The 15732-nt window shown below is 35.0% G+C and overlaps 1 protein-coding gene across 1 annotated transcript; it reads left to right on the top strand.

The window, feature by feature from the left end:
- The first annotated feature begins 1391 nt into the window (after nt 1–1391).
- LOC107190861 lies at nt 1392–13388 on the top strand. The gene is given in 5 exon segments (XM_015579748.1): nt 1392–1567; nt 4476–4599; nt 4682–4832; nt 6736–6952; nt 13163–13388. Coding segments are annotated over 5 exon segments (795 nt in total). The 3' UTR covers nt 13290–13388.
- Nucleotides 13389–15732: the final 2344 nt, after the last annotated feature.

Raw genomic sequence — 15732 nt, 5'->3', positions numbered from 1 at the left:
TTTGATAAGTACCGAATCTTTGAGCGGGTGCTATAAGTATTTGCCACGGCACGTATTTTCTTTCGCCAATTAATCACATGACAGTCATTCTGGGAAAAAATAGGCCAAGGAATTGAGTAGAAGGATTCAGAAATATAAAACAATTCCCTAAGAATTAAATGAGATTTTCAAACTCGAGGAATACCTTTCCTCCAATTCACAGAATGATTTTAAATTTTTCACTGGTAGCGTAATTACAAAGAATTCTTTATATATATATTATATTATAGTTTAAATTCTTCTTATATACATATTTCTATAAACTAAACAGATTCTGCTTGTTTTATTAATTCCAGTCCATTTCTTTTAACTCCCGTTTACTCGAGTACGAACGGAATAAACCTGAATTTCTTACGAAAGCTCAGCATCTCTGCTCGAAACATAAATCTCTGTCTAATTTGCTGATCAATTATACTCTGAACCATTTTATCCGTGAACTTCTTACCTACAAGATGCAGACCGTCCCGGTTTTTGCGATAGATACTCGTTAAGAACACGGGGCACAATTTGTAGCTGCTCGACGTAATGTATTTTTAATACATTAGAGGATCATTAAAAAAATTGTACTCAGGGTGGGGTGCAAGTAATGCATCATCACTGAGCTAACGATGTATGGAGAAATTGATTTAATCTCTTCGGATGTGTACTGCACGAAATGGATATTAAATGATCTGTCACGAGCGGTGCTGAACACATTAATAATATTTAGTCAATAAAATACCTTCCCTTTTTTGTTAATAATAATTTGTTCCTCATTACCTAAGCAACAAAATTCAAATCCAGAGTACTCTGATACTGAAGGTATCCTATAGAGAAAATCCAGAGTCTACAAACTAAGGTGATAAAGAAGAGAATAAGATCCAGAAGTTCAGCAATAAAATTCAACTTACAAATATCCTAACATCGAACAGTTCCTATAGAGAAAAGCCAGTGCATACGCAGCTGCATAGTAGCAAGAAACGGATTGATCAGTGTTCGACCAAATGAAGTTCATCTAAAAAAGGCTCTAACACCTAATTAAGGATAGAATTCGTTCGAACGAAGTACACAGAAGTTAATTCTCCATTCGTCACCAGGCCCCTTATCGTTCCATTGCTCGACGACCGTTTTTGCAGCCGATCGTGAACCGAGACGGGCAAGATCGTGGGCAGAGTTCTCGACCATCATGATCGTAACAGCTCCACCAGGCGAATATAAAAGGGGCGTATCGGTGCGTAACTGTACAGCAGTGTGTCAAGAGCGTGTGTCCGGTCGCCGGTGATCTCTCTCGCGAAGGGAGTCGATCTCGCGTAACGGCGTTGCTGGGTTCGATCGTCAACCAAGCCGATCCCACTTCTTCGGCCTATAAAACAATGTCTCAGAAGGGTCAGGACGGCAGTGCCACATGCGAGAACGACATGTCCGCGTCGAAAAGCAGCTCGTTGTTGCGACTGAATCAGGAGGGTCGTTAGGGTGCGTTCCTGCTGACGCCCAGCCACGAGCTGAGCATCGAGAAGGCGGCCACTATTTGTGAGAAAATGAACTTCCGGTGAGTATTGCAAATATACAGGATGTTTAAAAAAAAATGAGCCTAAGACTTTAGGGGATATAGTGTTTACTGAGAAGAGTAAAAAATGCTTAACCCTCGGATGACGGACTGTGAAAGTCTAATGGCTAGGTCACTCGTGAATAGATACTATATACTGGGTGGATCACGAAACGTGATCAGTTTAGATTATTCTGCTGCTAGCTGTTCGATCGAAAATTTGTTTGGCTAGTATAACATGATTCAAGGATAGCTTTACGATGATTGTAACAAATTTTTTTGCCAACCCTTTTTTCCAGAGTTTTCAAAGTCATAATTTTTTGTACAAAATGCTACAATTTTTTTACGACCATCTTTTAACTGATAGGCTAAAGAGAGAGACTAGTTACTGAGACGAATTCGCGAAGCATTATAACGAACATCCTTTTTTTTTCTAAACCAAAGAAGTAAGTTTTAAAGTTTGAAAAATATAATTTACTTTAATTAAAACGATGTTCAGAATGGTGTCCATCAGCTGCAGTACACTCGCCGAAACGGTTAAGAAACGACTGCTTAGTTCTACTTATGACGTCTGAACTGATGGTTAAGCATGCAAAAAAGTGTTCGACCGAACAGCTAGCAGTAGGATAATCTAAGGTAATCACGTTTCGGGGTCTACCCTGTATATTACACAAAACGTTCATATTCATTTATAAGAATTTGCAAAATGTAATAGAACGTTTGTATTTTTATAAAAATTGATTTCTGTTCAGTCGTTAGATGTTTCCTCTTTCCTCAAAGTATCGTGACGTACTCAACGACTGATCCAGCGACGGTTAATCAGGATAGGTTCTAAAATCAACATTATCATTTGCATCCAAGAATACGAGTTTGTTCTCAGCAAATTTTTACTTAAAGGACTGTTATTCTACAATTTCTACAATAACTACGTTACATCCTTTCGAAATGTATCCTTAATTTACTAATACTGTGTACACGATATCAAAAAGTTAATAAGAATACAATAACTCACATATTCGTTGACAACTTCCGAAATAACAATTAGTCTCCTTAGTGTTACTGTTATTATCATTTGACAAAAGATGTTTCCTAATTTTGAAATAAAATTCGGATTTTGGTAAATAATTTGGTCAACTAGAAGTGACAGCGCTGCATAAACAAACTTGTGGGTCAATGTGAATACAGCACTTAGAATAAATCATGTAATTTACATGAAACAGCATTGATTACGTACTAATTTCTCCGTTCACATGTCATAGAACAGATACACGTGTAAAATTTGAATGTCAGAAATACAGAAGCTCCAACAGTGGACTGTTGCTTCTAATTTCAAACTCGCGAACTGTTTCGATGTAACAGCCGCGGCGCGTACGATAATTGAAACGAATTAGCCGGCCCGCACAGGACAATATTGAAACAAATGTGCTGATCAGAGCCGTTAATCATCGCACGCTAATTAGACGGAAGTTCAGTTTCAGGCAGCATTAAACCGTGCAACACGATAACTGCAATTCTCACTTCGATTCTAACAAAACTCTGCTTTTCCTCCAACGAGCCGGATTGTTGCATTGTCACGTCTCTAATACTAGAGTACGATATTTATAAACCAAGTATTATAGATTAGAGTATGATGAGTATAAACCAAGATTATTCCTGATACTTATTCTTTTAAACTGTTAAAGACATGACAGGTCTTATATCAAACAAATATCATCGGTATATAATTTCAAAATCAACGATTTGAAATCCCAGGTGACTGAAGAACTATGAGTGCTATATAATCTGGGCTAATAAAGATGGTATAAATATAAAATAATTCAGGTCATTGATGGAAAACAGTCACATACGCCGAAACGCTATTTCAAGAACATCGTATTTAAATTTTCCATTAGAGTATTACTTGTTGTAGTAACATGTCCTTCAAACGTTCTGTTTATATTTGCTGTTATATTTGATGTTACTGTTTGCTTTTTTTACGAGTTTTAAGAAAAAGTGTTTTTTTGTAAATTTAATTAAATGTAGGTACTTATTAAATTTACAACTGTTTTATACGTAGTTTTTAAAAAATGTAATTTTTCAAAGAAATCTTATTCTAGAAGTTGGAATGTATAATTTTTGTCAGTTGCAGCTCCAAACAATTATATGAAGCTGTATTCATAAATTTACATAAAAGCCACTTTTAAAAGACGAACTATGTATTACACATTAGAGAAGCAACATGTTCTTTGCATGTTATACAGGGTGAGTCAATAAGAAGTATTATCTCAAATAACTCGTTACGCATTGGTTTTATTTAAAAATTTGTTACTGAATTATGCAGCATTTTAACAGCATTTGGACATAATTTAATTTCTTTTTAGATCGCATTGTTTCTGAGATATCAAGGTGACCTTGAGTTTTTTCAAGGTCAATGCATCTTTTCTCTGAGTACAACGTTATTGTCGATGGAAGGACGAATTCACTGACCTATAGCATGATGGTACTAAAAAAGAAGATGTATTGACCTTGAAGAAACTCAAAAATCAGGCTGTATCCATCCTATGCGTCCCCTAAAAGACTACATAATTCATTAAAATGTTTTTCGATACAACCAATGGGTAACGAGTTATCTTAGGTAGCAGTTCTTATTGACATACCTGAGTCGATTTAGACAATTTATGGACATAAGCCTATGTACCCTTTTCCCATCGATAGCCTCAATTATAAAAAAACATAGTCAAGTACACATAACGAGTTAACGTCCAACTCGTATCTTCCTTTCTGAATAAAATTACCCCGAGAAAATCGATGCGATAATTGCTCGTGACAAGTTTACAGAGCCCCACCTAGCGAGGTAGATGAAAAATCACGGAAAAGGAGGGAAAAGCGAATCATAGAGATAAAACCCCGCCGTTTTCGCTTTGCATTACAGTGGCGCGTTCTCCTTGACGAAGACTGCCACCGGTATACTCTTCAAGTTCAGCAACATCGACGATTTTCAGGCGGTCTACAAAAAGGGCTTCCACAAAGTCACCGGGGCACGCTTCTACAAGAAGGTACTTATCTTTCGGGACACACAAAGGACCGTTCCCCTCTTCAAACGGCCCTAAATACGACGTTTCGTATTCATGAACGCAGGTCGCCATACCATGCAGACCTGCAAAGACATTCACCGTCTACGTTTTGGACGTACCTGAAGAATTGCCCGAAGAGGATATTAGGCACGCCCTCTACAAGTACCGGTCCATAGTCGAAGTTACGCGGCTCCCCCTCAACACTGGCACTGTTTGTGAGTATTCCGACGGTGGAATCGCGATAGGCTTTACACGCTTTTCAGAAAGGTTTTCTGCCTCTCACCTGTGCTGATCACACGCAGATGGTTATCTACAAAGGCTACATGTCCCGACACAAGGGGTATACATTCGCTGCTACTGTTGACGAAAAGTATTTCACTGTACAAACTGAACGAAAATTTTGCGTAAATAGCTTGGGTGACAAATATAATACGTGTTTTCACAAATTGTAGTTATAATACTAATATTACAATTTTGATACTTTTTGACGAGATCAATATTCGTTTTTGTGGTAGACTAGGATCCATATCGTTTAATTTGTGTTTATAATAATGTTCCAAGATCCTATACCATTTTTATTCGGGGAAATAATGTCGGGAAGATGCTTGTAATTTAAAGTGTATAGCCAAGTTATTAACAAACACGATGGATTGATTGCTGGTACACCTAATATTACAGTATTAATTTTCACTAATGAAACAGCGATTAGTAAAGGTGTTCAATTGCTTATAAACATCGACGAAATTATCCGGGAACCTTTATTACTGCCTTCTTTTTGCAGAAAGTTAGAATTTTTTTAACACTGTGTGGTACTGCTTAGAAGTTTTTATTTCTAATATTCCAGTGAATATTTCATTACTTCGTGTATAGTAAATAGACGTTAACACTTCTTATGTTGGTTCAGATTTTCTTAAAACACAATTTACTCTTTTAATACATTAGTAAAAAATTTCTACAGTGTCCGTGTTTCTAGCTTGTTCAATTGAATACTTTTCCTGGTGTAGTATTACCACCTTCAACCCACTAACCGCATGATTTTTCCATCATAAACGTATCTATGACCAAAATTTTTATATTTTCTTAAAACTGGTCGCCCATTTAGCCTTTTGACAGTTACCTGCGCTTGACAGTAATCAATTTTTGGATATTTCCAACGCCATTAGACGATTTATGGCCTCTTTAATTAATTCACGAATTTCATACAAGTAACTAGCGGAAGTCTAATCGCCAAATGTTATCGATTTCAAGATGTCAAAAGTCAAAGGGTTAATTCTTGCCTGTCCTACAAAAATTAAAGGAAGTATACAATTTTCATTTAAACGTTCATTTAAACGTATTATTATTAACGTCAATAATAACTCAAATATAGTCACCTCCGAGAGTAATTAAGGCTTCCCCTAAAATGTTCGAATGTACGAACAATGGTCAACGTCTTATTACTACACTCCGTGGCATAACTGTAAAACCACCTTAAAATTTTCAATTACTACGTATTGTGGCACATTTTCTTCCTTACAATTAGATTAGTATTGAATAGTAAACAGATCAATATTCGAGTTACACGAAGAATTCGAATATATTTGAGTAATTCGCAAAATGCTCGAGCTGAAAATTCATCAGTAAGTAAATCGAAATCTTACGAACGCTCCATTATTCGATCCATTTGAGTTTTTCAAGAACCTCGCATTTTTCTCAAATAACTCGGTTCGGCCGACCGATCATTATTTGACTCGAAAATCGAGTTACTGGAATAATTCGAACACTCGCACATCCCTAGCATGTTGAGCATTTATTTTAGGTTGATCATTAACTCACTTTCCGTGGTGACTGTAAATGACTTGATGGGACCCTAAATAATAGCGAAAAATAAATTTACACGATATCAATTTCAATCGTTTGAAAAACTCTTCGAACGAAGAAGGAATAAAAAAAAGAAGAAGAGACACGGCAAGATCGTGGATTCTCGTGATTAATTCCGCGAATTCCGACATAGTTGCTAACTCGATAGCCCCACGATCGAATGAATTCCCTGAGTTCCCCCATCTCGCTTGTTCTCCCTCATTTGCCTAACTGCGCCCCCGTGCGGTGACCGGTGCGGGTATCTGCTTTGTGAATTAGTGAAAGCGATCAACGACAAGCTGAAAAGCGACGCTCACAACCAGCACGAGACAGCGACGATTTACACGGGGCCACCCGTTATAAGGGTCACGCTGGCCAGCGTGGAGGAGACCTCGTTGCTGTTGAGCCGCGGTTTGGATTTTTATGGGGCCACATATTTCCCCACCGAAACGCCCCATCCAGCTGCTCAACCCCTCGCCAAATACAAAAACAACAGGTGGGAAATGAATGTGTTCACATATGCTTGCGAGACGATCTTTCTCTTCCTTTCTCTCTCTCTCTCTCTCTCTCTCTCTCTCTCTCTCTCTCTCTCTCTCTTTCTATCCTCTCTTGCCACATCTTTATCTCTGCGTGACCGATCGAACGCGAATCAAAATCAATTTCAATTTATCAGAGGCTTACGAACCTGATTGCGTACCCCTCCTCCGTTACAGGACACACACGTTTATAGACTTTCTTTTACATAAAAGCTTCGTTTTATTAATTATGGAAATGTGGTAGGCGAATGATTCTATTTGTGGGCTTGGAAGTTTCGTTCTTTTTACTGTTTTTACGAATTGAATGAGGATTCTGTGAAAGAGTATTAGATAGTTTTGTCTAAACGAAATGGTATTTGAAGATTTATTTGGTATGTGATAAGTATATTGAAATAGTTTCGTCTAAACATATGGTACTTGAAAAGGCTTGTTTAATGTGTAATAAGTGATAAATATATTGAAATATAATAGTTTTGTCTAAACCAGATATTTTTTCATGATTTATTTCATACGTGATAAGTATGCTGAGATATTTCTGTCTATCAAAATGGTGTTTCAATAAAATAGTATTTGAAGATTTATTTGGTATGTGATAAGTGTATTGAAATAGTTTCGTCTAAACCATGGTATTTCAAGATTTATTTAATGTGAAATTATATTGAAATATAATAGATTTGTCTAATAGAGATATTATTAGGTGATTTATTTAATACGTGAGAAGTATACTGAGATAGTTTTGTCTAAAAATGCAGTGCTTGAAAATGTATTCAGTGTGCAGTAAATGATATTTATCTTGAAATAGTTTTGTCCAATAAAATAATGTTACTAGATTTATTTAATGTGTCATGGATATGCCGCAATAATTTTGTCTGAATATAATAGTATTTGAAGATTTATTTAAAATGTTGTAAGTATATTTGTACGGAAAATACTTAATTGTATTGTGGATGTTGAAATTGTTAATAGAAAAAATAATTTAGAATAAGATGTGTAATATTTCGAAAGACTAATAATTTTTCTCTGTTTACTACAGAGTGGTAAAATCAGATGAATACTTCAAACAAAACTTCAGTTGATAAACAAATAAATTGGGAGTCATTTGTATAACTAAATAAAAATTGGTAACTGACTCTTCCACTTCTAAACTGTTTAATACTTGTAACAAAAATCTATCTGTACTTTTATGTGTACTTGTGTTGGGAAAATATTTAAAGACGTTTGGTATATAATTGATAATTGCTTAATGATATACACTGCACTGCTGTTATATACAATAAAAAACATTCTTTTCTACCTTTGCTTGGTTAATCCATTTTAAACAGTAAATCCACTTATAATAATTCTTATCACCGAACCATAACAACACCAAATGACAACTAAAGAAACTCTACTTGACCGAGCGTTCTTAAATACTCATCAAGAAACGTGCTAGAGCCATCTATGTATGCATAGATGACTAAGAGGAATTAATAGACATACTGAATCACCAAAGATTACAGTCTAATTGTAAGACACGTCGTTTGTTTTTAATGATGCAAAAAATGGTTAAGAAAAAAATATCCGCTTCAAAAGTAATAGTATCGTAATAAACAAGATCTATTTTAATTACTTCACAGCAACTTATCCAAAGCTCACATTAATACAAACGGATAAATGAATTGTTTTATCAAGTATTATACAATATTACAGTAATTATATAAGATATACCAGTTAAGACAATGCAAATGATCTTGAAATAATTGTTTTCATATCACTTGTCTCGTCAAAATTAATTCTATTCCTTTTTTAAACATTCTCTTATATCGTTAAAAGCAACGGAGATATTTTGTTTCTAATCTTTGGTGAGTCACCGTATGTATTCAAGGATATAAAAGTTTAAAGAGCAGTAAAATTTTATCTCGCAATTCTAAATACGAAGTCACACGCTATACGACTCATGTTAATTGCGATTTAAAAAAGAAAGGATAAAAACGAAACCATATCATTGCATTTCGTTCAAGAGAACTGTACCATATTAACGAAAATCTGAAAGAATTTGCTAGAAAAGCACATTTCTGTTAAAAATAAGGAAATTTAAAGCAGCAGAATAAAAGTTATTTACGACACAAGTTAACCTATTCTCACACTTTGTTCAGTTCAGATATCATGTTTCTTACCTTACAATGCAGCAAGGCGACCTCATGAATATAAATACAACTGTTATATAAACTTTAAAGGTGACTTTTGTTCGGTCTAGTGCCATTTTCATCCAGTAATTCATTGTTAACTTAGATACTGTATCGTCTTATAGAAAAAACCAAAAAAACTCGGCTAATCGAGTGGCGAACCAGAAATCGAATCTAAGTCTTTTTGAATGAAATTTTTATATAATCCAAAAAAGATGGCTGTCACGCGAGACCGCTTAAAATCATTTGTACCTTTGAATTTTTCATATCTTTAAGTGTATAATACATAGTTTGTTATAGTCTCATATAGATGACATGACTATCAATTTTAAAAGTTAATCGGTAAAGCACTGCTAGTACTACAATAAAAGCTTATGGAACAATAATTTCTTTAAAATATTTGAAGGGGGTTAACTAATCAAACGTAAGAAAAACAGGTTCCATCCTATAATAACTTTATAACGTAAATTATTATACGCAAAAGTGAACAAAGTTAGTATATAATATATTATATTTATTTCTCTTGAAATTTTTATAAAAATAATTAGTTATTCCTATCGTAATTTAAAAAAAATTGCTTATAAAGTGCAAAACGTGTAAAAGTCCAGTAAATGACTGTTATATTTCTGGAATATTTTTAATAAGAATTGTACTTATTAACGTTTGCTTAATATGTACGTTAAACTAAAAATATGGGATATTAAAAGTGCAACTACATTCCATTTATAAACATGTAATAACACTGTTCAAAAGCCATCTGGACTTCTAACATTCAATAGCTATTTCCTATAGATATTTGTGCCCTGAATACGAATCTGTAAACGGTTTTTCGCCAGCACTCTCAGTTTTCGAGAAATTTGATTTTGAAAAAAGAAATTCAAAATTTTCAACTTTGAACATTTCCTGTGTTGAAAGAGTTATAGTTATTCGGTTGATTGTTACGTCAAATTATTTTGAATTACATGTTATTGCATTATAAACATTTAAACATGTTTAAACGAAGATCAAAGGGAAAATGACATCCGAAATGCACCAATTATTGCAGACGTTTTTCAATTCACTTCAAAAAGTCAGGGTCTAGGAGAAAATCTGACAGCACCACGCGATACAGCAAACATTCTTCCTTCGGAAAGCGTCAACAAAAGTAGTACAGTAGACTCACATTAAAGTAGCGGTAGAAACGCCCTAGCCCACACGCATTATTCACACACTACGTGTCGTCATCTGTAACCAAAGTTCTGATTGAATTGGTGGATCGACCGAACTGCCACAAGATCCTGCGTGCCCATAAACGCTCACGTTGTGGTAGTCTTTCCAGAAAAAATCCGCCTCCGGGGCCCAGCACCGCTACTTTATCGCGAGTCTACTGTAAGTCACGTTTTGTTTTCAATACTGAAACGAAATACTTTGGCAAATCATACGTTTACCCTCCTCACAGAAAGCAATGAATATAAACTGTCGGACCAAGTGTGCTAATGCAGCGGTATTACCCAAAACACGTTTCATACGAATTGCTTTCCGTAGAACTGTCTCCATTCGAATCGTCTCTTGAATCGTCATGCGGGTCGTATCACTTCGATGCAACGAACCGTCACACTTAATGCCCACCGCGGTTTTCCATTTCATCAAAGACGACAATTTCCCCAGGCAACACGACGATCGTCACTCGATCACGACTCTGTTTATCGTCACAGCTGGCGGAAAGATTATTAGCCTGGTCGGCATATAGGCGAACGTATCGCATAGCGAAATGTTCCGTGTTTACGAATCATAAAGGCGGAGGCGGAGGCGGCGGCGCATGGTCCAGTCGATTGTAAAGCGCAAATTGGAAACTCCAAAAATACCGCAGGATCAAATTTGCGGTCGTTTCAATGAAAAGCAACAAAACAAGCGAGTGAACGGAGGAGGTGTGCACCAGTCGGGAACAGACACAACCGGCGAACTCGGTCGGCAGGAATTCGTTCGCGTCGAAATAATGCGAATTATATTCGGCGTGCGGACGAGATTTGATGGCGTGATTCATGACGCGACGGTCGTATTTCACGGGAATAATTTTCGCCATACGTCACGCGCCGCAAATTAATGTGACGTGATTGCGCTGTTGTTAACCGATTAACAAGAGATCATTACTTAATATCTCGTTGGAATGGTTCTTTTCGATCCTTTGCTCGTATGTGGCAATGGGTAATTCATTGCTTTGCATCAGAGTCGATGTTTGTTTCCAAGTATGATGTCTTTTGTTTATTTATTTATTTAATGTCTTCATTAGACTGTTCTAGTAATTTGTTATGAGAGAACAGGAACTTTAATAAACAGGCACTAAACAGTTATGGAGAATGAAGAGCTTCAATGAGTACTGTTTTATGACTGAACTGAACCTTCAGATCTGAATTTTTCTTTAAAAGTAAAAAAGATATTTGATGACACAGTTTAACTCAGTAGACTGTTTAGATATTTTATGTGAGAGAAATTTGGTTTTAATTCCTTAAAAAAAATTTGTTATTAAATTCTGAATTCACTAAACCTACTAAAAATATTCGGAACATAACAAAATTCAGATTTATAAGAAAAATGTGGGTCCACAACACACTGTACCTAAGGCTTTGTGTGAAATTGTAAGAAACTTCATGTTCACCAATGTGACCACCAGGTCTGAAAGGGTTAAAATAAATAGTAAAAGTGGTCGTTGGTCTGCAATATTCTACGCCCTTTGTCAAGTGCCAGAGCGAAATGTGTTGAATTAGATAAATAAGATAAATAATAATGATACAAACATAAGTAATATGAAACTAGATAATATACAGCTGAGTAATTTAAATATAAATGATATAACAATGAATAATACAGAAATAAATAATATAGATGTCAATAATGTAAATAAGACATCACTCAGTACTTATTGATAAAATATACCGTAGAAAAACCCTACACGTTTATCTCTTCACTTCGAAACTTATCAGTGACTAATTATTACTATCAGATTAATAGCAAATAGATGCCCAATTGAAACATCCCTATACTGTTGTATACCCGGTATTATTCCAATACAATACGAATTGAAAAATATCTTCAACTAGTTTCATATTTACATACATATTACACCCCACAAAATTAAAATAAGTTTTAGTGGTGACTATTTTCATTGAAATATTATATTACGTGTACCAATAAGTAATACACAATCTTTTTCAGTAAAAACTATAAAATAATTTGAATTCAGAAAATCTTGCAGTATCTTTTTAGTAAAAGTGATACAAAATTATCGAGGACGAGGATGCATATCACTTGGGTAGCACAGCTTATTGATTACCAGAAAAATGAATATCCAATGTGGTAAAATATAATGGATTATTTATTGGTGCACCTAATAATATTCCAAAAATATAAATTCAATTCAGCTGTCTGTACATTTCCTATCAATCTAATGACTAAACTTCTAAGCTTAGTACATTTGTAAAATGTATTGTTGCTCTGCGTTCACCTCAAAGAAATAAAACCAGAGGTGGGCAAATTCATTATGTAGGTAAGAAGTTTCGAATAACGAATAAAAGATAAAACATACTTCGTAATTTTTAATTGACTAAACGTGAAAATTCCATATTTGATAGTAAAATAATATTTCTTCTCGAATAAGCAGGCAATTATTTAATTTTGTTAACTATTTAAAGGTCAGGACAACCATATAAGGTATTACAGCTTTTTTACTATATATTATTTGACTAAAATTGTACTCAACTCTAAGTAAAACTTAGAATCGCAAAATAAAATTTCTATTCCACATCCGTTTCTGTAAACTAGTCTAAAAAAAGGCAACTACGGATAATTATATCAGCTGTCTATTAACACAATTTCCGTTTAATCCAAACATACAAAATATCGTGACCTCTCTCGACAAAAATGTACGATTATAATCTCCCGTTCTCACAGGAACCCGACACGATTAACAGAAACGCAGAGGGGAGAAAAAGGAAGTCGATTTTTCATCGACGTCCTCCATCATTTCAGGTGGTTCGAGCTGGCAGCCATCGGCGCCGGACAAAGAGTTCGAGACTTGCTTCCGGTCTTCGACAACGCTGGCTTCAACAAATTGTCACCTCCGGCCAGCCGGCTGATAAAACCGCAAAAAAATTGACGGGTCCACCCACCCCTTCTTCGAAATTCGACGGGTTCCAGGCTCTAACATCGAACTCCATTGAATTATTCGCGTGGATCGAGGAACGATTCATGAGGATCGAGGACAGTATTGCCAGATTGTTTAAAAAATTCTCGCAAAGACACAAATTGTTTGAAATCGCCCAAAGTCGCAATAGTACTATCAACAAAATCTTGAAGGTATTATAAAAGCGAGATTTTAAAATTAAAGTACTTTTTTCAGTATGATACATTCAAAAAATGGACATATACATATAATGAATTAATTATACATATAAAAATATATACAGGGTGTCCCATGCTGGGATTGTGCGAAGCCACAGCGTTAAAACGGTAGAAAATATAAAAACATTTGATTAGGAAAAATTAAATGGTTTCGGGGTGGTGTATTACGTGGTGCATATAGCTTCTCTCAAAATAGATGTGTTTCAAAGATTTCAAGGTCAATTCCATGTTTTTAAATGGAACTATAAACTTTTTTATATATCATTCGATGCACTTTTTAATTCTAGACAGCAAATTCAATGAAAAGTAAAACTAAACTCAACACTGTATCAGTATTTAGACCTACATAAGCTTGAAGACTTCTTCGTTTGCGTTTACTAATTCTAGTAATCTTACTCTTTTAAACTAATCACTCTTCGACACAAGTATTTTAGTACTTTTTTGTAGAGAATTGAAATATGCATCGAATTGTATACATATACAAAAATATATAGTTCTATTTAAAAAAGCAGAAGTGACCTTAAAATCTTTGAAACGCCTCCAATTTTGGAGAACACACATGCATCATATGATACAACACTCGAAACCATTTAACTTTTCGTAATGAAATTTTTTTCTATCTTCTACCGTTTTAACGATATGGCTTGGCCCAGTCCCAGCGTGGGACATCCTGCATGATATATACGGTGTCTCATGTAAATCGACCCATTCAAATATGTCCGAAACTATTGACGATATTAAAAAATGTTTCAGACCAAAGTTAAATGGCATCAAACAAGGTCAACTTTGTTTTTTTAAATGAAGTCAATCTTTTTTAATCCACTATTTGATGCTACTCGTCATTCCCTGCACACAGTACTAAGTCACTCATGGCGAATTAGTGCATTAAAAAATATACGATTCCATTTAAAGAAGCAAAATTGACCTTTATATGACCTCTACGCACTCCCATAGAAATAGTTACATCAGAAAGCATGCCCCCCAATACCATTTAACTTCTGTCTGAAACATTTTTAATATCGCCAACAGTTTCGGGGTTATTCGGATGGGTCGATTTAAATAGGACACTCTGTATATAAATTTGAAATTACCCAATATGCAACTTGAGATTTCTTCAAAAATATTCATCTCAATTCTCGTCCAAAAGACGCCCAAATTGCAATAAAACGCTTAATCTGGCGACACTGATCGAGAATACGTCAAGTCGAGTAATCCTACGTCGACGGTAACGAAACCGTTTTGAGGTAACAACGGTGTCTTAATTCGACGACCCCCACGCTGCTGTTAGGCTAACGCGGTAACAAGCCAGGTAGAACGATCACGGCTGGAAACTTTTTAATGGCCGGCATGTTCATTTTAGCGTAGTTTTGGGTACGGTAACCGGTAGTTGTGTTTCCGCTTTCAGGATTGATATTAAAGCTTTTTATGGGGTAGTTGGACCCGGGGATATTCGGAGAGAATGTGCTGATGCATATTTTTACGGGGGAGCTTTGCAGAAATGGGAATTAACACTAGAACTACCAGCGTTGAATGTGCACTAAAGTAAATGTTATAGTACGTAGTACAGTACAATATAATGCAGGGTATGTAAAATGTATAAGAATTAAAAATCAGTATACATTCTCATAGTACGCTACGAAGCATAACTTTAACAACCACTGACATTTTCAAGATTTTTCAAAAATATTATTAAAAGCATGCTGGATTGCATTTTTAAACTCATAAATGAAAAAAAAGATTCAATTCGTTATTAAACTCTTAATATTCCTATTATCCGGATGCTATACTTTTGTACGTGCTTATTAATGTAGTTAGCTTGAAATAAATGTTATTTTTGCACTTTTTTCGTTATATATAATTTTTTATTATGCTCTTTCAAGTAAAATTATTGATACTTAGGAAACGTTATTAAAAACGCTAGAACTCGTGAAAATTATAGTAGTGCTAAAGTTTGCTCCGCAGTGTAGAATCTTTATAAATTTAGTAATAATAAAACAAGAAAGTCGAATGCCTTCATTTTGATGTGTTTGGTGGTCCAGTGTTAAAAAGCTCATTTCTTTCCCCAGGGTTTTATTTGTGTCAACAGAGTGTACGTTGACAAGATTTCAGTTCATCTAAAATTTTATAACTTGGTCTACAAGGAGATATGTTCTACTTAAAATTGGATAATTATTCAGTAACAGAAAATAAAAGGTGGT

The sequence above is a fragment of the Dufourea novaeangliae genome, unplaced genomic scaffold, assembly GCF_001272555.1.
Source record: "Dufourea novaeangliae isolate 0120121106 unplaced genomic scaffold, ASM127255v1 scaffold205, whole genome shotgun sequence".
NCBI lineage: Eukaryota > Metazoa > Arthropoda > Insecta > Hymenoptera > Halictidae > Dufourea > Dufourea novaeangliae.
The sequence above is the reverse complement of the archived record's forward strand: the minus strand, read 5'-3'. Positions and strand labels throughout refer to the sequence as shown.